The 26182-nt window shown below is 44.7% G+C and overlaps 2 protein-coding genes across 14 annotated transcripts in view; both read left to right on the forward strand.

Annotated features, from left to right (window-relative positions):
- Nucleotides 1–124: 124 nt before the first annotated feature.
- Casp2 (caspase 2) lies at nucleotides 125–16791 on the forward strand. Of its 7 annotated transcripts, XR_015449903.1 has the most exons (12): nucleotides 494–917; nucleotides 3897–4047; nucleotides 4333–4500; nucleotides 4644–4725; nucleotides 5413–5507; nucleotides 5865–6041; nucleotides 10921–11049; nucleotides 11187–11277; nucleotides 11363–11423; nucleotides 14125–14274; nucleotides 14426–14535; nucleotides 14679–16791. XR_015449903.1 is itself a non-coding variant. In XM_004860499.3 (11 exons), exons 2-11 carry the CDS (start codon nucleotides 3901–3903, stop codon nucleotides 14808–14810), a joined length of 1281 nt encoding a protein of 426 aa, XP_004860556.1. In that variant the 5' UTR covers nucleotides 125–262; nucleotides 3897–3900; the 3' UTR covers nucleotides 14811–16791. The 7 variants fall into 7 exon arrangements, 6 of the variants coding, with proteins under 6 accessions (XP_004860556.1, XP_004860555.1, XP_004860554.1 ...); XM_004860499.3 differs by lacking the exons at nucleotides 494–917; nucleotides 11363–11423 and adding an exon at nucleotides 125–262; XM_004860498.4 differs by lacking the exons at nucleotides 494–917; nucleotides 11363–11423 and adding an exon at nucleotides 247–380.
- Nucleotides 16792–16940: 149 nt separating this feature from the next.
- Nucleotides 16941–26182, forward strand: part of Clcn1 (chloride voltage-gated channel 1) — a 34529-nt gene continuing 25287 nt past the window's right edge. For 4 of the 7 annotated variants that reach the window (XR_015449901.1, XM_087207608.1, XM_004860486.4 and 1 more), the window contains exons 1-5: nucleotides 21459–22089; nucleotides 24398–24518; nucleotides 24913–25044; nucleotides 25593–25721; nucleotides 25931–26064. Coding sequence is in view for 6 of the 7 variants with exons in the window: in XM_087207608.1 (XP_087063734.1) it covers nucleotides 21910–22089; nucleotides 24398–24518; nucleotides 24913–25044; nucleotides 25593–25721; nucleotides 25931–26064 (696 nt within the window). In the remaining variant the exon portion in view is untranslated. The other 3 variants (XM_087207609.1, XM_087207612.1, XM_087207610.1) reach the window with 3 other exon arrangements.

The raw sequence follows: 26182 nt of genomic DNA on the forward strand, positions 1-26182 counted from the left end.
GGGTGACCCAGGAAGCTGGAGAAGGAAGAAAAAGTAACATCTGAGCGACAGCTGTGTTACATCTGCTCTGGACGCTCTGCCTGTTAGATCCCTTAGGCTTTCAGCCTTGTGAGGTATTATTACCCTCTTTGGAAAATGAGGAAGGACCCAAGGATCAGAGGATTTGGATAACTTACACAAGGAGACATTGTTAGTAAATGACAAAAAAAAAAAAACTTTAATGGACTCTTGATTCCAAAGCCTATTGCGTTATCAATACAAGGTAACAAACGGGAAATCAGGCCCCCCACTCTCCTCACAATCTTGTCTTTGGACCACTGCTGGTGAGGGATGGAAGACTACGTAGACAGAACGGGGGACCATTTATACCTATAAGCAGGGTGAGCTGAGCGTGACCAGGAACACCTCCAGCCTCCGAGAAGAGCGCCCTCTAGTTCTTTCGCCCCAGCTGATCGACCCCAAACCAGGGAAAAGTCCTCTCCGCGAAGTAATCGCAATAGGCGGGGCGGGAGGGGCTAAGGGAGGGACCGCGGTTTCCGCGGGAATCGGCAGCCAATGAGATGCTCAGGAAAGAGGGGTTTATTCTTTTCCCGCCTCTTCCACTTCCGTTTCCCCATTGCTCTCGCTCCATTGGACGGCACGACCCCCCAAGGCAGCTCTGCGCTTGCGCACGCACCGACCGCGACGGGGGCGACACCTGCTTGGTGTCGGGGAGGTGCTAAGAGTAGCAGTGCGCAGGCGCGGGGTGCGAAGGCGGCGGGAGGGGGGGATGCGGAGGAAGCGGGGGGCCTCGGGTTTGTTTGGGTTGTGGGCGGTCCGTACACAGCCCGGGAAAAGTGGGAAATGGCGGCGCCTAGCGCGGTGTCCCGACCCGCTGTGCAACAAAAGGGGCCAATGGCTGCCGACCGGAGGCGCAGGTGAGTGAGGAAGGGTCCCAGGGGGGCTTAGTGAGGCCCAGGAAAAAGGGACGCGGCCCTAGGCGTGCGACCCTGCAGTCCCCTCCGCGCGGAGCCGTTGGAAGCGCCCGCGTCCCCTCTTCTGCCAAGGACGTGGGGTCCTGCCGAGCCCTTGGAACGCCCGGAACCTCACTTCGCGCTGACTGTGGGCCTTGTACCCCGTGAACGAAAACGCCCCCGCCTCCTTTTGTCTGTCTCACGGGGCCTCTGCCTAAGAGTAGCTCTGCCTGGACCCACTAAATTGCAGCTTCTCCTGAACAGCTCTCCATCCTTTCCTCAGCTTTCTTAGAAACTATGCTCTGATTCCTTAAAAACCGATGAGACCTGCAGACTTAAGTGTTCGGCCTGTTGTGCATTTGATTTGGGTTACCTGTACCCTGACCTGCCTTGCTCTGCGTATAATGACAGCATTTTTTCCAAAGAATTCAGCACAGCCTTTCGGGGTTGAGCAGGTTCCTGTAGTTCCAAGTGTACTTCTGCCCCAGTCTGTCCCGATTCGATGCAGACAAGTCAGCCAGGAGGACTTACTTTAATAAGCGCAGTTCCAAACCCAGGTGATTAACATGGGGCTTTGAGGCGGGAACCTTCAGAAGGACACAGAATCAAAACTTTAGAACTCCCTTGGTGTCCCTTTTTTCTGCCCACCACCACTTCCAAGAGCGTCTTGAAATTGACGGTGATTTCAGACGTTTGGAAGGTTCACTTTTAGGACTCTCCCTATGGTATGGAATGGAGGAAGTAACAGGTGTGCAGAGAGCACTTGATGCTTCAGATGAAAAGTAATGAGTTGTTGGATGAAAATTCAAGTCTGGAATTTTCGAGAGGGTTCAGAATTAGTTGTCTGTGAGTTATTTGAGTATGGACGAGATTACCTAGGAAAAGATACTTTGTGAGAGAGTTCTAACGCCTTACCAGCATTGAAAGGAAAGTCCAAAGTCCTATAAAGGAAACAGGATTGTAGTAGGCAGAGGAGTTGGAGAGGATGGTGTTGTGAAAGCTATTGGAAAATAAAGCTTTAAGAAGTAATTGTTTGCTAAAGGAAGAAATCTGCTCCATCATTGGTTATATCTCCTAAGGAAATAGCCAGCAACCAACTGCACTTTTACCTTACTTTTACAGCATTTATGTATATCAACATTGCTATTGTTCTGGTGTGTTTTAAGGTGTTTCTTAACTGAGGTTTTTGATTTGTAGTGTCTGTTGTAGTAGGTTTTAATGAAGGTTGGAGTAGGTGTATTCTCAATACCTCTTCTGCCTTAGGGTCCCACCTGCTGTCTTGGGTCTCTGAGTTCTTCCTTCCTTTCCATCTAACTATAAACCTCTAGACCAAGGACATCTTTATCTAAAGTACGTCCATCCTGAATGCACGGTGTTTCACTGATTTGAAGATGCCGTTTCCTCCACATTTTATCATCTTTAAAATCAAGTTGCATTTTTAAATAGGCTTTAAGCTAGAAAGTGAACTGTTACAGTCCTTTTTCACTGCCATCAGAACCTTAATGTTGTCATATATTTGAAAGCTAAGGCAGAAGAGCTTTTGATTTATATAAATTAGGCACTTAGGTAATATATAGTGAAAATGAGACTTCTTTAGTTTATAAGTAGAAGCTAATCTCCATACCTCAAAGAACTAGGACTGGAAGTTCCATTTGACCCAGCTATTCCCCTGCAGGGTATCTTCCTCAAAGAATTAAAAGAATCATACCACAGTGATATATGTGCACCCACGTTCATAGCAGCACAGTTTGTAATAGCTAAAACTTGGAAGCAGCCCAAATGCCCATCAACTGGAGACTGGATAAAGAAAATGTGTGTTTTAAATAAAATGGAGTACTACTCACCCATAAAAAATGAGAAATTAGGGACATTTCTAGCTAAATGGATGCACTTTGAGGCAGTACTCTTGAGTGAAATAAACAGGACACACGTGTAAATACTGAATAGTTTCTCTAATGTAAAAAACTGAAAGTGTAAATAAGGACTAAAGGTATAATAGATACCGTGAAATAGTAAGAAAAAGTGGGAGGGGTAGGGCAAAGAAGGGAATGGAATTAAATGAGAAAATGAAAAAATGGAAACAAAGTCTTTGTAAATGGGGAGGGATAGAGGGGTTGAAGGGGGTACAGGGGAAGGGGGAAAATAAGAACCAAGAGATTATTTAGAGGTGCAGATTTCCAATGATGAATGTCATTATATTGTATCCCTAAAATGTACCAATAAAATAAAATTTTTTAAAAAATAAGTAGAAGCTAATCTCCAAATCCATAGTGTAAGGAAATCTTTGAATTGACAACATCCATACTAGTAAACCAAATTACCAAAATAACTTAACCTCCCTTATACTGTGATTCCACATCATGTTTTTTTTTTTTCCCAAGTCATGTTGATTGTGTTCATTGATATTTTTATGATTTTCTTTCATACTTTTTACTTATCCACGTCTTAGAGGATTCTGGTTTGTAGTGTCATTTTGTTACAGAAATTTAAAAGTTTGAGAAAAAAATTTGTATAAGTAATCTAGAGAGAGAATATGCCTACTTAACCTGGCCATTGTTTATTCCTCATCTAAGGAGATTTTAAAAATTAGTTTTAGATGACGAATATAAAATGCTTTCTGGAATTACTCTCTTAAAATTCCTCTATCAGAGGAATGCTCCTTGAATAGGTGTGTGTATATTATTTTGATCACAATAGATATTTCCCTCATCTGGTCTGACCATTCATCTCAGCTGGTCCCAGTTGAATATACTCCACAAAGAATTACACATTATTTCCTTAAGACCAATATGTTACTGCTTAATACATCTTTGAATTTAACCAGACTCAGTAAAATAGGCTTGTTCTTGGTTGTTGTTATAAGCACTAATTTCTTTTGTTCTTATCCACACCTCTTCCACTCTACTCTTACTTGACCCCCTTTCCATCTCCCTCTTCCTTCAGGATAATGGGAGTATGTGGCATGCATCCTGACCATCAGGAAACTCTGAAAAGGAACCGAGTGGTGCTGGCCAAGCAGCTGTTGCTGAGCGAACTGTTAGAACATCTCCTGGAGAAGGACATCATTACTTTGGAAATGAGAGAGCTCATCCAGGTATGTGGAGGCCAGAGAGAGGCCGGGGCCAAGAAGATAAATTGGAACAGCAGATGATAGAGTGTGGAAAAGATATTGTGTCTCACTGAGGAAATGCCTTAGACATTTGACAGGAAAGATACATATTTCAAGGTTAATGGGCAGGACTTCAACTTTATATACTTTCTTTTAAAAGAAATTCTTAATTTAAAATGAGTGAGAACACTACTAGGAAGGAAGCTCATGTGGAAAAATAGGATTAAAGGTAGACTAAGTGTGATGTCATGTTTTGTTCCTGTATCTTAGGCCAAAGTGGGCAGTTTCAGCCAGAATGTGGAACTCCTCAACTTGTTGCCCAAGAGGGGTCCTGAGGCTTTTGATGCTTTCTGTGTGGCGCTGAGGGAGACCAAGCAGGGTCACCTAGAGGATATGTTGCTCACAACTCTCTCTGGTCTTCAGCATATGCTGCCATCGGTATGAAATCCTAGAAATGTGGGGTCCTGGGAAGGGTTAATTCGGCTGGAAAGGATTTCTATGGAACACGGTAGGGGAGAGATTTTTATTTGGACTGGACCATCTCGTTAAGGTTTGTCATGGTGTGTCCTGATTTCTTACAGTTGAGCTGTGACTATGACATGCGTCTCCCTTTCCCAGTGTGTGAGTCCTGTTCTCCTCACAAGCAGCTCCGCCTTTCAGCAGGTGAGAATTGATGCAGAGAAAAAGGGATCTCACGGATTGCTTTGTTTTTTTTTTAATTTTGACTGGTGTCTGGTCTCTCCCTTATATGAGACATAATTCATGTTGGGTGCAGTTCCTTGATATATTTATTAGAGCCTAGCAGGACAATTTATATAAGACACTAGTTGGACCCTTTTTCCTTCCATTACAAATAACATTCTTCTTTGGGGTAATTGGCCCTTTGAACAATTTATACAGGTAGGAAATTCATGTCTTGATCAGCTGGTCCTGCCTTGAAGGCTGAATGAGAAAAGACTACATTTAGGACTGTCAGCCTACTGGCTGGTAGCCTAGTGATAAGAATCAGGATTTTATCAGATGGCCCTTCCTTTCAGCCATTCAGTGAGTTGAGCACCTACTTAACAAGCCAAGTGCAGAGGACCTAGTGGTAAGCTAAATTTAACAAGGGCTGTACTTTCATAGAGCTTATAGATCAGAAAGTGAAAACAGGGCTGGGGATTTAGCTCAGTGGTTTCGCTGCCTGCTGTGTAAGCCCAAGGACCCGAGTTCGATCCCCGGTATCCCCCCAAAAAAAGTGAAAACAATATTTATCATGGCCAATTCAAAGAGCTGCCTAAAGTTTCCCTGGGGTACTGGAGTGGGTGTTTTAATTGTCTACTAGTGTTTGGGATTTTTGTCTTCCTGCAGATGTAGTGGAACACTCCCTAGATAATGGAGACGGTCCTCCCTGCCTCCAGGTGAAGCCTTGCACTGCCGAGTTTTATGAAACACACCACCAGCAAGTGAGTCTTGCATAATAGCAAGTAGAGTTGGGCAAAGAGATACCTTTGTGGGACATCTCAGCCTAGTTTGTGTACACTCCCTTACTACCTTATTTGTCAGAAAGTTCCTGTTGCGTGTCTTCTGTGGGCATTTCTTTGTTCGTACCTGGTGGGGTTAGGAAGGTTACAGTATTGTGTTTTTGTTTTTTTTGGAAGTGGCTCATCTAGTGTCATCATAGTTTGTGTTATCAAGAAGCCCAGGGCCGGGAATTTAGCTCAGTGGTTCTGGCGCCTGCCTCGCAAGCGCAAGGTCCCGAGTTTGATCCCCGGTACCCAAAAAAAAAGAAGCCCATGGTCTAACTGGCCTCCCTTCTCCAGGCCTATAGGCTGCAGTCCCGGCCTCGAGGCCTGGCACTGGTGCTGAGCAATGTGCACTTCACCGGAGAAAAAGACCTGGAATTGCGCTCTGGAGGGGAGGTGGACCAGAGCACTCTAGTCGCCCTCTTCAAGCTTCTGGGCTATGAAGTCCATGTCCTTCACGACCAGACTACACAGGTACCTCAGGCCGGGAAGACTGACGTGTAAATCAGAGGATGGGGCTATACTTTGAGGCTGGACCCATCTGCTGCTCCTTTGCTTGCTAGATGTGTCTTACAAGTTACTGGCCTTATGTTCTAACTCTATTGTGCTTCTCACCTTGCAGTCTTGTAAAAAGGAATCGAGGACTGCTAGCTATTTAAATGTTTGATGTCTGGAGGTAGCTGTGCTTTCAGGGAGTAATAGTAGTCCAGGGTTAAGTTCTTTCTTTTACATGTTCAGAAACTTGATTCCCAGTCCCTCAGGAAGTGATGAAACAATAAAACTCACACTAACCAACTCACAGAAGATAATTTATAAACCAGGACTGCATAGGACATTTACTTCTTGGTTGTTGTTGGTACTTAGGAGCCCAGTTATTGTTTCAGTGATTAATTTGGCAGGCAAAATTCCTTCAGATGGAAGTTTATAAATACTACTTAGTGATCATCTAATGAATTGACATATGGGGAAATTCCTTACCCTTACCAGTTGTATGGGCCATAAGTCTTAGAATAGATTGTTTCTGGACTAGATTCTTAAAAGTCTTAAACATTTTCATTATGGGTTACTTAGTCCTTGTTAACCTAAGTTACTGAGCTGCGCTATTGACTTTGTATTATTTAATATTTATAGCCTATTTATAAATTTATTAACTCTTGATAACTGTAACTAATCATTTCCTGCCTTTGGAGTTATCAGTGGTGAAATTAAAGTTTTTAGATTTACATGGACCTGTTGAGGTAGAGGATCTTGGTTTTGTGTTCACCTTGTGTTGTACAATTTTTCATTTTCTCAGCTCTCCTACTTCTATGAGAATTGCATGTTTGCTGTTCGTTGAGTACAGCTAGGTTTATCATAAGGTTCCTGGGTGTCATCTTTTACATGCTGTTTTTGCTGGCTTCCCATAGCATCCATGCAACATAGTAAACCCTTCAAAGCCATGGCCAGAACACTATCTCTAATCATGAAGTAATGAAGTAGATTATGCACTTTCCTGAGACATCCCCTGGGTATGAATGGAACAAAGTAGCTTATCCCCACAATTATTACCTGTCTTAGTTACTTTTTTCCATGCTGAGACAAAATACCCAACACCCAAATTTAAAGGAGGAAAGATTTACAGTATTTCAGCTCTCAGTTTATAGAGGTTTCAGTCTGTGGTGGGCCTGCTCCAAGGAAGAGTGGCATGGTCGAGGGGCATCACAGAGGAGAAATAGTCCATGCCAGCAGAAGACACCAACAGCAAGCAAGTGACAAGCCACAATAGCAGCTTCTCTGTGTCCCTTTTATATTCTATCTAGGCTGTCCAGCTTAGGGCAGGTAGCACTCACACCCAGAACTCTGCCAAACCAATCAGTGAACTACTTTAGTAATCATATACCCTTTAATCCCAGCATCACACATTCTAGGTCCAGCTACCTCTGGAAAAGCCCCACCTATGACTGCATGAAGCTTTGGGGGAACGTCTACGTACAAGCCATTACAACTACAGAAAAAGGAATCTGGGGCCAGGGATTTAGCTCAGTGGTTCCGCCACCTGCCCTGCAAGCGCAAGGACCCAAGTTCGATCCCCAGTACCAAAAAAAAAAAGATTATGTCTTCCACCCATCTTAGCAATCAGAAAAAGCAATCTGTTGGAAGGTCGCTTAACAAAATGTATGGTATGCATGTCTTCCTAGAGATTTTGATGTAGCTATTCCTTTTGTAGGAATCTATTATGTCATTATATTCAAAATCAGGCCATTGATAAGGGCATACCTGATTATTAAAGATACCACACGGAGTCACCAAGTCAGCTATATATACTCCTATTTTTTGTGCCATTCTGTAGATTTAATGAGTCCATGAGCTCAGTTCATGGAAGCTATTTCCATTTATGGTAAACCAAATGCAGCGTCAAGGTCCTATTGAATTATTCTCTGCTTACATTGTTCTATAACTACGATTACAATAAACTTAAATTTTGAGCATCTTATAGGGAGACTGTGTTAGCTACCAGAAATTTTTAAAATGTGGGCCTTGAGTTCCAGGGATCTCATATCGCTGAGGGAGTCTTGAAGGAGTCTTGAATATCAGCAGAAAGGAAACATGACCTCTTACTGTCCCAAGGACCAGGGGAGATTAGAGACACAGCCTTCTTTAAGAGCTCAGAGGAACCACTGCCTGGGTCAGTGTGGTCAGCAGAGTAAATGGAGCAGTGGGACTTACAGAGGCTGCTGAAGCAGAGCAGAGTGGTAAAGGCATCCTCGGCTGGGAGAACAGTGTGTAAACAAGAGATGTGTGTGCTGCAAACTGGGCAGTTGCTGTGAGTATGGTGACTTGTGCATTGAACATTTGCACAGAATGCTATATTCCTGGTAGACCAGAAACAGAACCAAATAGATTTAAGATTTTCTTTTTTCTTTCTCAAACATGTTGTACTTTATGGATAAATTTCATTTAGATAAAAGAAATAGTAGGCCAGGTGTGGTGGTGCACACCTATAACCCCACTCAGGAGGCTGGAGGAGGCAGGAGGGTTGGCATGAGTTCAAGGCCACCCTAGACTAGATAGCAAGACTCTGTCTCAAAAAAACATGTATAATCCTAGAGCATCCTTGTCTGTTGATAGCACTGATGAGAACACTGCTTTGGACTTTGTTGCCCTCTATTGACTAAACTAATAATCTCACTGAGTTTGAATACTCAAGAGTAGATGCCTAAGTATATCTAATTCTCACCATAGTATTTGGGCAAAATTTAACTTTACATATGTGTACCACCACCTCACGATGAGTGTAATTATGTGTTGCAAACGCATGCTAATAAAATTGTTTAAATTAAATTTTTAAAAATTTGGGTGAGCCCCGCAAAACATTAACAGTTATCACTCTCTTGAAATTATGTATTCTGTAAACAAATGAATTTTGGCTAGCCTTTTTACCTTAAGATTTCCATTATGAATGGAAAAATAGTAACAAAATCTTTGTAGATAGGGAGGAATGGAGGGGTTGAAGGGAGGGCTGGGCAAGGGTGAAATATAAGAACCAAGAGAGACTATGTAAAGGTGCAAATTTCCAGTGATGAATGTCATTATATTGTATACCTAAAATGTACCAGTGATTAGAATGAATAATCAATAATGCAAAATAGGAAGAAAAGGTCCAAAGGGGTAGGGGTAGTGGGAGGGGCAGGGGAAAGGAAAGAAGGGAAAGGAAAAAATGATGAGAAATGGAAAAAATGGAAATAAAGTCTTTGTAAATAGGGAAGGGTGGAGGGGGTGAAGGGAGGGCTAGGAATGGGGAAAAAATAAGAACCAAGATGCATTATGTAAAGGTACAATTCCCAATGAGCAATGTATTTGTGTTGTATACCTACAATGTACCAATAAAAGAATTTAACCAAAACAAACAAACAAACAAAAAAAACGATTTCCATTATGGTGTTGTTTACCTAGGAAATACACATGCTTTTTCCAAAAAAGTAGTTTCTCTATTTCCAGTTAAATTGCAGCCTTTCACATCTTTTATGTATTTACATAAATGAAGTATTCCAAATAAGTGGATTAGTAAATCTTAAACTTTAAAATATCTGAATCAGCTGGAAAATTTGTTTAAATGGGTTTTGTGGCCCAAGAGTTCGTATTTCTCACAAATTCCTAGATGGTCTGCTAGGGTTGCTTTAGGGACCACCCTTTGAGAAGCACTGCAATGTATTGTACAAGTTTGCTTTTTATTGGGAGGGGGTAAATGTTAAGTATATATGTGTTGTTCTGCCTAGGTGGCATATTTATCTTCATTATTCTCTGTTGGATGAACCAGATTCTTAAGGTGGTGGTATTTGTGAGTGGTAACTTAGTATATGATAAGTAAAATGAAGTTGGACTACAAGGCTGATCACCAATAGGTTTCTTTGAAAAAAATGATAACATGATTATTACTGTATTAGACATGCACATTATAATAATGACAGCTTTGTGGTATGTCTGAGACATAGTGATTAAGTGATTTCTGCAAAATCTCACTTAATCGTCAAAAATTAAGAGAAAATTTACATGTAATTATTTTCTTATAAAATGGAAATCAGGACCTTGAAGAGCTGAACTCCTTGTTCCAATTTATGGGCCCAGGTTCAAACCTAGATGGGTCTGGATCCCATAATCTGTGTGAATAGTCTGCTCTGAATGGATTGGTCCACCATTGTGCTCTCCCTGAGCAAAACATTCCATACACATCATCTTTTGGATACTTACCACGCCACGTGGAAAATAGCAACCAAGTACTGCTGTTTTCTACTGTCATAGCTCCTACTCCTCACTGAGCAGTTTATTGTAGCTGAGTAGGTATAGTACCCCTTGTGCCATTTATACGGAGGGCATTTGCTCCAATAAAAGGTCTGGTTGATGATCAGGCAATCAATCAGAGTTGACTAGCTTGTGATTAGCTCCATAAGTAACTTAATTTTGTTCTTAAGTTACCTTGGTGAGTCTGTGAATCTGTATTCAGAATTTTATCTGATGTCATGTGTTTTTTTTCTGGTGAATGCAGTTTTCTTTAGCCTCTCAAAGGCTCTCTGACTTCGCTTGTCATTTACCACAGGAGTACAGTGGTATTGCCATTCACGAGCTTAATTCTTTCCACGATTCTGGTCACGAACCAAATCAATTCCAATGGTTAGGTGTGATGTTGACCTTATGAGGAAATTTGATTCAGTTTGTGACCAGAATCATGGAAAGAGTTAAGTTCATGAACCAAGATACCATTACATACCCAAAAAACTTCTCTTCTGATAGCTTAGGGTTTCAAACAAACCAGAGAGCAGTGCTAACATTAGTGTTGAGTCCACTGGGTCAGCACTGAAAGATGTCTTTCTTGTAGGAAATGCAAGAGAAACTCCAAAGTTTTGCACAGTTACCTGCACACCGGGTCACAGACTCCTGCATCGTGGTGATCCTCTCGCATGGTGTGGAGGGCAGTGTCTACGGTGTGGATGGCAAACTGCTCCAGGTGCGTGTCCTGCTGTGGAAGCTGACACAGCCTTCCTCTGGCTTGCCTGTCTTCCCATGGATGACTGCTGTTGTATGGATAGCACTGCAGAAGCCTCAGTGCCCTCTAAACCTCCCTTCTTCATTTCTTTCCGGCAGCTCCAAGAGGTTTTTCGGCTTTTTGACAATGCCAACTGCCCAAGCCTACAGAACAAGCCAAAGATGTTCTTCATCCAGGCCTGCCGTGGAGGTGAGTGCCCTGGTAGACCAGCAGCTGGGTGATGGCTCCTGGACAGCCCCCCACCAGCTCTCACTTTCCTGTTTGCTCCTCTCAGGTGCTATCGGATCCCTTGGGCACCTCCTTCTGTTCCCTGCTGCCACCGCCTCTCTTGCTCTGTAAGTGTCTCCCAATGCATGGGGTGTGCTGGGACTTGGGCAGCCCATGGTTCTCAGGCTGGTCAGCTCTCCGTGCACCACCATATCCTGTTCTCAGGATTCTCTTGTCAATGTCTTTGCCTTCCCCCCACCCAGTACTTGGACTCTTTGCTGTGCTTATCAATGCAGATGCACTTTTTTTGTTGTTATTCTTTCTGGTTAAGGATATTCCATTTGTCTCTTCTTTATCTCACTTTATCTCTTTCCTCTTTTTCTTTTTCCTCCTTTCTTCCCCTTTTCTACTTCCTCCTTAGGCTTCTCTGTTCACCTACGTCACCTAGCTTCCACTTTTGCTGTCTTCTCTTTTTCATTCATGGACCTTGGATTCATGGATAGCAATACAGAACCCATGTCAGCCCTGGACTCTTTCCTGAGCTGCTTCTGTCCCTCTTCTTTCTTGTATGCATTCTGCAGTTCTACCCCTGTAAGACCCAGGCCTTCGTGACAAGGCTCAGAAGATACATAGGCTGCTTCTCATCCTGGAGGAAAACAGTAGTAATTAAGAGTTCTAAATCTGGAGTCAAATTCTCACTCCACTACTTAGTAATTATACAAAGTTAGAGGCGCTACTTAACATTCCTCCACCCCGCTTTCCTTCATGTAAAATGTGGATCGTTGCTGTACCAACTTGATAAGGTTGCTATGCTGATTAAAGGAAGTTATGCATATAAGAGCTTACCTAGCGCAGTACCTGACTAATGGCACATTTACAAAGAAAGCCAGCTGTGACTTATAACATGATCAGTGTCTTCAAAGGGCTTTTGGTTTGGGTTCAAGTCCATTTTATCCAAACATTAAATGATTTTTTAATCTATTGTGTAATAGTATTTTTCTCATCTAATAAATCAGGAGATGTGATACTGCATGACTAAGACTACCCTAGGTAATACCACAAAAGCAAAAGAAAATGTGCCCTAAGAAGCCTGTGAGATTGCTCAGGAAACTAAAGCAAGTATACATAAAGTAGCTTGAAACTGGTTTTCTAACAAAGGGGTAACATTAGTGAGATGGAAACTGTACTTATGAAGAAATATGCAGTAAAAGTAGATGATTTGAAGTGAGGTTAGTTCAGAGACACTTTGTGGAAAGGGTGGAGCTTAACTTGGACCTAGGACATATGATTTGCAGAGGTGTGGAGAAATAGTCTTTCCCAGGAGAAGGAACAGAGCAGGCTAACAGGCACTCCAGGATTCAAAGTGCACGTTGTACCCCCATCTCTTCCCCACCTCTGTGGTTGGATCTAATTAAAAAGCTGAGCATCTTGTGTATGTAGTGAAATGTCGCTGATCACAGGAAGAAGGTCCAGCTAATTACAAACCCTTAGTCACAGCTGAGATTTTGGGCTTCAAAAGATAGTACAGAGATGTTCAGAACTTAAGAAAGAAATAATGTGATGATTTTTTTCCTTGGCAAGGTCACCAGGGGAAAATTGGTAGGGAGAGACACTAAGGAAAGAGCATGTGAGGGGCAGGAACTTAGTTTTTCGTTCACTGCTGTCTTTCCAAAGTCAAGAGTACTTCCGGACACAGAATGGCACTTATATATATTGAATGAATGAATGGAAATTTACCTGCTCAAAAAGTCATATTGAGGCTGGGGATTTAGCTCAGTGGTACCGTTCCTACCTTGCAAGCACAAGGTACTGAGTTGTACCAAAAAAACCAGTATGAATATTGAAAAATCATAATGATAATATAGAAAACAAATGAGCAGTGTTGTGAGGAAAGAACCAGTACTATTTATTGAGTAACAGATCTGCAGTATGAAAGCAAGAAAAGTTTATCTCTTAAATTACATACTTTGCTTGACCTATTTCCTTTAAGAGTTGTTACCAGCAAAATAAAGACATTAGTGGTCATTTTCTTCTGAATTCAGAAATACATATAATACTAGATCTAAGTGGGGAGAGATTGCCCTCTTCTGGAGTAATCTGAATCTTTTGTTCTGCCACTCCAACTCCTCTGTCAAAGACTTTCTAATGCTTTCAAAATACCAAAATGAGCCAGGTGTGGTGGCACACACCTATAATCCCAGCACTTGGGAGGCTGAGGCTAGAGGACTGCCAGGAGTTCAAGGCCAGCTGGGACTCCAGAGCGAAGAGAGACCCTGTCTCAAAACATAACAAACAAATTCTAAAACCACCTTGGAAACTGATCATGCTTAGTTTTATAATTTTTTTTACTGATAACATAGTTTGCAATTCTGTGTTTTATACAGCATATTATGTTTTGACAATCATAGTTTTGGCTTATATAGTAAAACTGAATATCAGTATTTTATTGTGTACTGCAATAAAAAACACTCAGGTGTTTCAGGTATTTTGCTATTTGAACAAGTAATCATAGACCTACATGATTTTTAGTTCTGTTTACAAAGAGTATGTGCCTTGGCCATTTTTTAAGCAGAATGGGATATGTTCCAACCATGTATATGCACATGTGCGTGAGGGTGGTGCCTAGTCTAGTAGGCATTCCCTGAATAATGGATGCATGCTAGGAAAATAATGATTTTTTTGCTTTCATTCATCAGCTATAGATTGGAGGCAATAGCTGCAAATGACTCTTCCCAGTCAAGGTTATTGCAAACTTGGGCATGCTTATGAGAAGCCCAGGAGAGATGGGAGAAAGTAATATATTTGTCCATTCTGTCTGCCTTTCTACAGATGAGACTGACCGTGGGGTTGACCAGCTAGATGGAAAAAACCACCCAAGCTCCCCTGGGTGCGAGGAGAGTGACGCTGGTAAAGAGGAGTTGCTGAAGATGAGATTGCCCACCCGGTCGGACATGATATGTGGCTATGCCTGCCTGAAAGGTATTTTTGAGTTCCAAAAGAGTAATCCAGAAGACTGTATTCTCTTAGTCAAGGGTTTTTGATGCTGGGCTTTCCTGACTTGGAGGGTCCAAGGTGCCACGAAGTCCAGCTGTGTGAGGATTCTCTGTGACCTTCACACCTCTGGTTGCAGGAACTGCTGCCATGCGCAACACCAAACGGGGCTCCTGGTACATTGAGGCACTCGCTCAAGTTTTCTCTGAGAGAGCTTGTGACATGCATGTGGCCGACATGTTGGTTAAGGTAAGTCGGCTCGGGCTTACGTCCCCCCAGTGTTCTCTCTTCCCCTTCCCTTAAACTATTTTTGATAGTCTCTTTGTCCTTCCCATTGGGCTGCCGTTGTGGAAATGCAGTCTGACTTTGGACTCCTGGTTCTGCCTTTGCAGGTGAACGCCCTTATCAAGGAGCGTGAGGGCTATGCCCCTGGCACAGAGTTTCACCGATGCAAGGAGATGTCGGAGTACTGTAGCACTCTGTGCCGTCCACTCTATCTGTTCCCAGGATACTCTCCCACGTGATGCCACCTCCCTGTCATCCATGTTGTTGGAGGCCCCTGGACCGGCAGAGGATGCTAGAGCCTTTTCTCTTCAGGACACGTGGTTTCTGTTCTGCCCCCTCAGGGATATGGGACTCTCCCAGGTGTGTTTCCTGTGCCTGTCATCTCCAGCTATGTGAATGGGACTCCAGACCAGCTCCTCCTATGTGGAGCTCTTGCCGGCTATGGCTGGACTCATTGCCAGGAGTGTTTCAGCTTTGGTCAAAGAGCCTGACAAGTGGTGTTTTGAACACAGTATCGTCAAGGAGAGAGGGCATGGGGGTTCCCTAGTGTCTGTGTTACTTCTGGCCTCAGGGCTTTTGTAGGGAGCACTTTGGTCATCACTTGTATTACATTAGATCACCTCCTATCTGTTCTCTCTCTCATTTCCCTGGCCCCGTTCGTCCCAGAGTGACAGTTTGGAAGGTGTCTCAATTTAATATAGACATTTCCGTTTGGCTTTGAAGAGGCAAGCCTGACTAAGATGCACCCTGCTGTCATAAGCAGAAGTGCCTGTGATTCCTTCAGGACTGCCAGCCCTGGGGAAAAACCTCCACCCTCAGCTCCTTTGGGCTCTAGGGGCCCAGCCTCTCAGCAGAGATGCGGTCTGCATGCCTCGACCCAGAAGTCTTAAAGGGCTTCCTCAGTCACTCTCTGAGCTTTTCCTGAAAGGAGTCTTGTGGGCGCTGTTGGCAGAAAGCCAAGAAGGACATGCCTCCTCACTCTGACCTTTCTCCTTCCTGCAAGGTCTCCCTTTTTCCTTACTTTTCTCACCTCCATGCAATCAAACTTCACCTCGTATCTGAATTTCTAGAAAAGCTTCACAGTTGTTACCACCCTGCTTCTGGTCTCTCTCCCCTTTATCTTCATTTCACCCTGTGCATTTCTGCCACCAAGCCTGTCTGAAATACACCTGCACTGGGTCATTTTTCCACTCAAGAGTATAATGTACTACTTTGTTCCTGCCTTCTGCTTCAGAATCAAACTTCTTTGATTTTATGTGGTCGTAACTCCTGTATCTCTGCTTCAGTGAAACTTTGCTATTCTTTAAAGTCATTCTTGCCCCCTCCAGTCTACTCTTTACATAACCATTTTCGGCTTTTAAATATAAATGTCATTCTCCTGCTTGGATCTCTGGGCTTCCCTCTTTACCTACTATAAAATGCAAAATCATTGCCCTGGTTCATGAGATCTGGCTTTGCCTTCCCCTTCAATCCTACTAACTGGTGATTTCTGGTTATGTTCCAGCCCCCGTGGCCTCTACTCAAGTCTCTTTGACATTTTGAGGTCTTCATTCTCACTGCCTTTGGCTGGAGAAGCATCTTATTCTTTGTCTTGTGGAGCCCTTCCAGGCCATTCTGTCTCTGAACAGTCTCCTCCCTTTATTACTGCATCCTGGTTAATTCCTTGATTGCACTTAGGTGATTTGTAATTACATATTTGTCTATTTTACTTACTCAGTTTTTCTCCCCCTACTAGGCTACAGGCTTTAAGAGGGCAGAAACCTGGCTCTCTTGCCAGTATGTACTAGTACCTGACACTTAATGTTCCTCCATAAATGTTTGTTTATAAAAGGAAGAAAGAAACAGCCAACCATAGGTAGACTCCTTTTTGATAAAATTTCCCATTTGACAATTATGTATAGAGTTTAGTATTTGTACTCTTAGGTTTTTCCATGTGTTTTGTTTTTATCCACTGGTATTTTTAGCTCCTTGAAGAAGTGTCACATGTGAGACAACTTCCGTCACATCTCTCATAGTGCCTAGCAAAAGTGCTAGGTCTGTAGCAGTCAAGGTGCTTGATAAATGTTTATTCTGTGAGCCAGATGGTTTGGGGACTTAGTGTCAAGTCCTTCCTTTTGCTCATATAGGATGGGTGTATTTTAGTGATACAACTTTTCCACTTTCCACTGCCAAGATTTTTTTGTATCAGGTGCCAAATAAATGTTCATATTTGCTACTGGGGTATGCCTAATGTCTGTGTTTCTGTGGATACTTAATCTTCTCAAGTCCACATATGTTCATTCCCTTAGCTCCTTGTCATTCCTCCCTACAAGACATACCCAGACATACCAAAACCCCACTTATTTTGCTGCCATGGTCCCTATACATAGAGATATGGGCTTGTCTGAGTTGTCACAAGCCTGTGATTTCTTCTGGTCAGATGAGATGGAAGAGTCATTAGCATGCGGTGTTTGTTCTGGGTTATGCTTACTGGGTTATGGGACAGAGGCTGGAGTCATAGACTGGGCTGGCATAGAAGGGGTAGTAGGATTACATTTCTTACATGGTCCAAGTGAGATACAAGGTTTTCTAGGATGACAGAGATTGTGAGAATTCTAGGGCAGTATGGAAGAGATCTAACCAATGGAATCTTAAATTGAGCTTTAGGGTTGGAGCCTGGGGAAGCAACTGTGCAGGTTCAGTTGAGCTAGAGAAGTATAGCAGGATATAGGAAATACTGTGGGAGCATTTGTGTAAGAAACCTGGAATTGCAGAGAAGTTGCTTAGGAATACAGAGGAGAGGATGGCTGTCTAGGAAGAGAAAAAGGGCATCAAGTTGAGCTGAAGCACATCACCAGATAGAGGGAAATTCAGTGCAGAAACACGTTGGGGCCAAAAGGACATGAAAGATGGACTGAAACCACTTGTTTTGCAAGAACAAACAGCTGCAAGGGAGTGAGGGTTATAAAAATCCAGGAGAGGTTGATAACAGGAATCCATAAAAGTAAGTACCCATTTTCAAGATAGGAAAGCTTTTTGAAGGTGTAATGTGTTTAGGAATTACAAGCAGTATCTAAGCTGGAGTCTATGCCCTTCCCTGCCTGCCCTTGAATAGGGTGTCAGGTTGAATTTCACAGCTCTCTTCCCTTCCCCCACTTACTTCTGCCAGGGGATTCTCTTCTAAAATTATCCCCTTCTGAGCTGGGGGCTGCCCTCTGCTGCCCTTCCCCATCCTGTTTTCTCAGATGGGAAAAGGAAAACAGGAAGAAATGAAATGAATGGGTACCAGACCAGAGCTGTGGTATTAAGGGGAGGGGAGGTGTCTAAAGACAAGCCAGACAATAATAGCTACAACTCACCAAATGTTGTTACTCAGGGTGGAGCTTTCTGTTCCATCTTCCCCAGAGTCCCACGAGGAAGTAATTTTCCCATTTTTTCAGAGGAAAATTGAGTCTTAAAAGCTTTGAAATATAAAAAAGAATAAAGGCATGGACTCTGAATTGTGTGGCTCTGATTTTAAATGTTACCTCTACCTTTGAAGATATTGGAGACCTTGGCCAAGTTAGCTGATAATGAGTCTCAGTTGCCTTTATCTAAAAATGAAAGTTGTTTCTGCCTTGAAACTTCCCTGTGAGGATTAAATGTGATGATGCATGAAAAATACCATGTTTGAAAAGCCGGAAGGGAGAGAAAGGTCTGTTGAGTGTTATAGGGAAGGCCTAACCTGCAGGGCACAAGAGAGGCCAAAGATTCTTCAAGGATGTTGCAAGGCCCAATAAAGTAGAGGAGAAGAGGGGCCAGGGATTTAGCTCAGTGACACCACTCCTGCCTTGCAAGGGCAAGGTCCTGAGTTCGATCCCCAGCACCAAAAAAAAAAAAAAAAAGTGAGCACCAGTAAGATCTACAAAGAATCTTCAAAGCTGTAGTTGTTTTGCTAAAATTTCAGAAAGTCGGTGGGGTGCCGTCTGTGCTGCCTGGGTATTCAGAAGGAAAGTGATGTCTGAAAACACTGTTAAAAGAGTATGCTGTTCGCATTTATTGCCCCATAAATTAGGGAGATCAGACTGGAAGATGTTGGAAAACATGTAACCCAGAAATTTACTGGGGTTCGAAGGGCTACCTGTCTCATACCCTGCCTCCTGTTCATGCAACTCAAACTTACCCTCTGCTTGTTTCCTGTGTGGCCACTTGATACTGCCTGCCTTCAATGAGCGGTTCCATTAAGCATGTAGGTTTTAACCTTTTACTATCATGGGCCTTAGGAGAATCTTTAAAACCTCAGAGGAATGAATAACATATTCATGTATTCTTTTGAATTTGCTTTCAAGTTTAGGAACTTCACATGACGTCCAGAAACCCACCTTTGGTACCCCAAATAACCTAAGCACTAGGCCACTTTTGGAGTGAGGGAGGGGCATGGTTTATATTTTGTTTTCTAGTTCTCTCGCAGGATGATAATCCATGTGATTTCAACTTCCTAATTTCAAACACCAGATACTTTCAAGGCCTCGCCCTCCAGCAGTAGAAGCCTGTAGATGATTTTGGTCCTCCTTGAGAATCTGGCTCTTAGATTGGCAGTTGGTGCTTTCCTTCCAGACCACATCCTTCCACATGGCTTGGCCAGGCATGATGGCTTCCCCAGCTCCTCTGAGCTCTGCCTTGAAGGCTGAGTCTATGACCATGCTGCTCTGTTTTAGGGACCTGCCTTTTAAGAATGCTGTGGCAGTATCTGGGTGTGGTAGCACATGCCTGTCATCCCAGCACTTGAGAGGCTGAAGGAAGATAGCTGCAAGTTCAAGGCCACCCTGGGCTACACAGTTCAAACCCAGCCTGAACTGTGAGCTACATAGTGAGACCCTATTTTAAAAAAAAACTGGAAGGGGCCAGGGATTTAGCTCAGTGGTTCCACTGCCTGCCTTGCAAGTGCAAGGACCAAAGTTCGATCCCTGGTAACAGGAAAAAAAAAAAAAAGATGAGGGTCATCTCTCAACCAAAAAAACTGGAAGTAATAATTGCAGCTGATAATAGTTTCTCAGTTTCCTATGTGAACTGGTTGCTTCCAGGAGACCCAGACTTCACAGACAAATGAAAAATCTTGTATAAAGCCCTCCAAGAATATCATCTCACTTTGGCACTGTAGTTTTTCATTTCACACCAATCCTTTATACTTCTCCTTAGTTCCTGTCTGCAGAAAAGTCAGGTACTATATATCACAGAGTATCACATGTCCATTATCTTTGTGGATAGAATATAGGCCTTGAGGGTCACAGGACTGGTGCTAAAAAAGTGGGTTTTTCCAACTTTTTGGTAAACATTTGACAAATAGAAGTTGTACATATTAATAGTATACAATCTGATACATGATGTGTAAAGATACACGTCATGAAGTGATGACTACAGTTAAAGTAGTTAACCATTCACAGTTGTGTGTGTGTGGTGAGGACAACGAAAGTCCACTCTCTAAGCAAATTTCAGATATGTGGTACAGTATAATCACCATGTCATCCTGCATAACTGAAGCCTTGTACCTTGATTGACATTTCTGATAACCATTCCCCTCGCAACCAATCACCTGCTCTTGTTTCTGAGTTCTACTACTTTAGTTTCTACATATAATGTGCAGTCATGCAGTATTTGTCTTCCTATGCCTGGCGTATTTTATGTAGTATATGTCCTCCTGTTGTCACAACTAGCAGGGTTTCCTTTTTTGTGTTTGAGTACCATTCTGTTGTGTATACATACCACATTTTCTTTATCCATTCATCTGTTGACAGACATTTAAGTTGTTCTTACATCTTGGCTGTTGTAGATGGTGCCACAGTGAATAAGGGAGTCCAGATGTTGGTGGCATACTGATTTCATCGCCTTTAGTTATATATCCCTGAGTGGTGTTGCTGGATTATAGATCTATTTCTAATTGTTTGATAAATTTCCATACTTTTTTCCATGAGGACTATGCCAGTGTACCTTCCATCAACAGTGTACAAGGGTGCTCTTTTCTCTGCCTCCTGGACATTTACTGCTTGTCTTTTTTTTTTTGTAGCCATCTTAATAGGTATGAAGTGATAACTCATTATGATTTTGATTTGCATTTCCCTGATGATTAGTGATTTGAGCACCTAGAAAAGCTGCTTTTAATGATATCCATCTTGCCACTTGCTTTGAGCAGTTCCATTTAGCTTAGCTTAAAGTTACATTGTAGACCAGATATTTCATGTCCCCACCTTTCAGTTCCTGAACTGGGACTCTTCTGGGAAGAAGCCTCACTTGGTGATATCCTAAACTTCACTTTGCCTCAGTTTATAGCTTTTCCTCAATGATGATGAGTTTATAGGGAAGGAATGTCTTTGGAAAATCGATGAAAAACACCATGCCGGATGGAGCAGTTTGGCCTTGGTGGAAAGTATTTATTGACTTCAAAAGGGAAGAATGGTGAGATTACTTCCCCATCATCTGTTATTTGTTGGGCTCATAAGAAACACACCCTCCTTTCCCACTATCACCACCTTCCCGATACCTCTGGCCACTTCCCTTTCTTTCCCAGTCTACATGGAAGCCCAGTCCCTCCCCGGAGTTCTGGGCTGGGAGTGCAGCTGACACATGTGAGTGTGGGAAATGGGTGAGATTCCAGAACCCAAGGCTGTTACCCCCACTTCCCACAGAGCTCCACACCCCACTGGTTGATAAGGACAGGGTTGAGGGGAAGGCCCCGAGGTGTTATAAGCAGTTTCTGGCTGGCAGAAGGGCAGAGACCTGGAGAAGAAAAAACGGGATGAGTAGACAGAGTGAGCCAGACAGAAGTTCAGCATCTAGATGACAAAACCTGGCAAAGATCCAGAGCTGGGGACAACCCACCAGGGAGAGATGGCAGAGTGGCACCACTTGCTGTCCCAGGTGAGTGCCCTGTCTAGTTTCTCCAGCCCTCAGAGGAATTCGACCTGCACCCCCCCACCTTCCACATCCTGAAGGGGCTCTGCACACAGCATCCAGAGCGTACTAAGCACTTTCCTGCCCTGGTCTGGGCAATATTTATAGAGGGACCAGTGACCCAGGGCTGGATGTCTGCTACTAACGAGGGAGGGACAGTGCTGCTGGCTGGAGGGAATTCCCTGTGGGGCTGTCCCACAGGTTCTTATCCCAGCCCCACCCCCACACTGCACTCACACCTGCTTCGACCCCAAGCAGATCAGATGTGGCAGTGGGGGGTCATGTGATGGAGAGGCAGCTATAAATAGCTGGAGGTGGGCATGCTGCCCCAGACGCCTTGGGAACAGGCGAGTGCAGGGGCCTAAGGAGCTACCCTGAGGGGAGGACGGGGCCAAGCAGGCCAAGGCCCGGCTGGGGCTGGGAGGAGGACGCATGGAGCAAGCCCAGGCCCAACGGCATGGGGTTGAACAGAGCTGGTGGGGAAGTGCCCCCCAGTACCAGTACATGCCCTTTGAGCACTGCACCAGCTACGGACTGCCCTCTGAGAATGGGGGCCTTCAGCACCGGCCCCAAAAGGATGCAGGCCCCTGGCACAACGCCCACCCCACACAGGTAAAGCCCTGAGGGGAGGGGAACGGTGGACAGGGACACTGGGGCAGGGACTGGTGAAAGTGAGGGGCTAGATGACAAGAGAGCAGTGTTTATTTTTTGTTAACTTTTTTTAAAATTCTACAGTAATTATTCAAAATATAACAATCACTCGAACGTCTGGGCTTGCCTAAGTGTGGACTTGGAGAGATACCCTTGCACACTCATAGAGCCTTTATTTAACAGAATAACCAAAGCCTGGGGAACCCAGCAGAGCCACATGTGCATGAAGAGCGAGCACTTACATAAGCTCCAGGGACCGACTCGCACAGGGCCCACACTGCTGCCTGCTGCTAGCCTCCCACACCCTCAGCCACAGCAGACACCGCAGGGTTTCTGCCACTCCGCCCCCGCAGAGCACACACACACTTCTGCAGAAGCCAGAAGCAAAGAGTTGGGACAGAGTGGATGGTCCATCAGTGATCAGAGAACTACCAGTGTCGAAATGAGCACAACAATGTAATCCTGCTACAGCACTTCTTGCCTAGCATGAGTGAGGCCCTGCATTTGAACTCCAGCACCACACACACACACACACACACACACACACAAACCAAACTTAGATGTCCAGATGGATCAAGTACGAGTATATGCAGTGAGACACTTGGAAATGTACAGAGATGTGGTCCCAGTGAGGAGCTAGCAGACTAGTTCTGGTGTTCTGGTGTTTGGGGATACCTATCCTGCAGGGGTGGGGATTGGTGGGTCATGGACATTCAGGATAGGGGAAATGAGGGCTGGCACAAGGAAAGGAAAGGCTGTGAGAAAGCTTTGGAGAATTTACAGGCCACAATTAGTAGGAAAGTGTGATTCTTACTGCAAAGAACGCAGACAGCGACAGGATGGAAGGTGTCCTGAGGAGCAGGAGATCAGACTTAAAAGGGGTTTCTACTTGCCAGGAGCCCATGGCTCCTACAGGTGCTGAGTGGGGAACCTGAGGGGTGAGCTATGCAGGGGTAGCACTGGGGATCATGCCCTGACCCAGCCCCAAGGGGAGTTGTGGGAGGCAGCATGGGGAACTCAATGGGGGACTGGGCCAGTGCAGGCCCAATCCTGAGACTGCAGAGGCTTCCTGGAAACCCAGGTCTTAGGACTCTGTGTGGGCCTGGACAGAACCACGCCCCTCCCCCCCCAGGCCTGCGCTCACTCTTACCCGGGTGCTGGTCATTCCAAGGGATGACAAGACAATAGCACAGTTAGGGCACTTTCTGGTGACAGTGAGGACCCTGGCCAAGTGAACATGAAATGGGAAAGTGGCAAGTTAGTTTGGGGACTGAGGCAGCCCCAGTTCTCTGATCTCCACTTAGGGTATTTTCTATTTGTGGGTACCAGCTAGGGCTTAGAGGGAAATACTGCCTCCCTCAGTCACTAACTTCATCCCAGGGAGCAAAACAGCTATGAATGGGAAATTAGTGTGTGTGTGTGTGTGTATTTTGGACCAAGGCATAAAGCTGGCCCCAGATTATGAAATTAGTGTAGTGGGGTGGGGCAGACTGAGAGCCACCGGAGAGCTCTTGCATACTTTCCTTGTCACACATGATACTGTCAAGGAGGGAATAGGGGCTTCCAGATCTAACAGGGCTGCCCCTCCCTCCTCACATGTTGGTGGGGCCCAGTTACCAGGCTTTGGGAAGAAGTGGATTGACTTGCCTTGTAAGGCCTAGTTCCATTTTGAGCAGACAAACCCTGGAAGATGGATAGATGAGCTTTATCCAGGCTTGATAGACAACCCAGTGCCTCAAGGAAGGCAAAATACACAAAGGCAAAGTGCAACTGAGTCATCCTCCTCTCAAAAGATGTACATGTTTTATGAGTCAGTTTAAAAGAAAGTCATTCAAGGTCACTCTGTCTACATTAGGATCCCAGTGCAGTGTCCATACATGGGGTGGGTCTTAGGAAACTATAGTCAAACAGAGAGCATAATGACACATGAAACACCTAACTGATACAGATTCCCAGTTTTGTGTCTCTACTTCATAGTAGACATTGGCCTCCTTGATGATAGTTACCATGGACCAAGATGAGGACAGGTTGAGGAATGGATGGAAAGAAGGTAGAGATGGATGGATGAAGGGCAAAGAGTGGGAAATGTGAGACTGGAGAGCAGAGAGGTGAAGGCAGGGATGACTACCAAGTGCTTTGCATGCAACTGTCAGTGCCCAGGGTTCAAAATACCTAATTCCCCTTGTCTCTGGAAGTCTATGTGCTGCCCTCTGTGTATTCTTTTTTACTCTTCATCAAGATAGACCTTGATCATTCTCCTTCCACCCAGATTTATGGCCATCACAAAGAGCGATTTTCAGACAAGGAGCAGGATATAAGGATGCCCAAGAAGATGGGCTCCAGTTCTACCTTGGACAGCAAGGATGAGGACCACTATTCTAAATGTCAAGGTGATGGGGACTGAGGAATGAAGGAATCTGAAATCGGAGGTACAGGGATTAGGAGAACAACTGGGATGCCCCATTGCATACGTGCCCCACACACGCGTAAGAGCCTGCCTCTGAGTATTGACTTTGCCTTGTTCCCTGCTGTCCCCATCCCCACCCCCAAGAAACACCCCCAGCAGTTGTAGAGGGGAATTCATGTATTCATGGGAGATGGATCTGGATGTCTTCTGAAAGGACAGGGGCAGCAGTCAGCAGAGATGTAAGGACAAACCTGGTGACCATTTACAGATAAGAGCCTGTGGCCCAGTCTCTCCCCTCCAGTCTTCAGCCATGCACCCAAAGTAGTGACTGGTTAGCTGCTTCCCTCTATTTTTTTTTTATCCTTTTCTCTTCCTAGGTTGTATCCACCGGCTAGAATGCATGGTGAGAAGGAAGTTAGGGGAAGACTGGATCTTTCTGGTGCTCTTGGGCCTGCTGATGGCTCTGGTCAGCTGGTGCATGGACTATGTCAGTGCCAAAAGCCTTCAGGGTATGTTCTCCTTGAACCACTGCCCTCAGCCTTGCCCCCTACAATGGAGACTGTTTCTGGGGTTTCTACCTAGGACAGGCTAGATGTGTATGGGGAGAGGATGCAGCACAGAGGGTCAGGTTCGACTCTGGCCTCAAGAAAGACCCAGATCCGAGGCTCATACTTCTCCCTGCTACCACCCAAGCTGTGGGTGCCCCTCTGTAACATGACCCACTTGTTCCAGTTTCCCTGGGATCTCACCAGTTCCAGCACTGGAAGTTCCGGTTCTGGCCAAGCTAGGTAGTTGGTCACTCCATGGCCTCTAACCAGGAGCTATAGCCTGGCACAGAGCCACCAGCTACCTCTACCATGGGGAACTTGAACAGGAATGTTACCTCCTGCATGTAAAATAACAGTGGCTCCCCCAGGAAGGGGCAGCAAGATGCCCATGGCCTACAGGAACAGTTGGCCTGCTGGTGGGCACTTTGCACTCACGGTCTGCGGTGACAGCACTGTCACTGCCTGCCCTTCCTCCATCCTCTGACTGACCTCAGTGTGTGTCCCTGCAGCCTACAAGTGGACCTACGCCCAGATGCAGCCCAACCTTCCTCTGCAATACCTGGTCTGGGTCACCTTCCCGCTAGTCCTCATCCTCTTCAGCGCCCTCTTCTGCCACCTCATCTCTCCCCAGGCTGTTGGTGAGAGGTTTCTTCATGACTCCACACAATCAGACCAGTCCCCTCTGATGTCCTCCCATCCTCCAGCCCCACCTGCAGCCCTTTGGGAGCCTCGCCACTGTCCTCCCCTTGTCCTAGCCTCTTTGTTCCTCCCCTACCCCCATTTCCACTTTCATCTCTCCATTAACTCCAGGTTGAAGCTGCACACAGTCCTTTTTTAACCCTCTTAGGCTCTGGAATCCCTGAAATGAAGACAATCCTTCGAGGCGTTGTCCTGAAAGAATATCTCACACTCAAGGCCTTTGTGGCGAAGGTGGTGGCCCTGACCGCAGGGCTGGGCAGTGGCATCCCTGTGGGGAAAGAGGTGAGTCTGTAGTGACAGAGGGAAAGAGGGAGAGCCACACAGACAGAGAGACAGAGACAAAGAGTCAAAGTTAGAGGATGCACTGGGAGCAGAAATGAACAGAGAGGGAAAAGGCAAT

This window comes from Heterocephalus glaber, unplaced genomic scaffold, assembly GCF_053883595.1.
Source record: "Heterocephalus glaber isolate CG9 unplaced genomic scaffold, H.glaber_assembly_v1.0 deba00000818, whole genome shotgun sequence".
NCBI lineage: Eukaryota > Metazoa > Chordata > Mammalia > Rodentia > Bathyergidae > Heterocephalus > Heterocephalus glaber.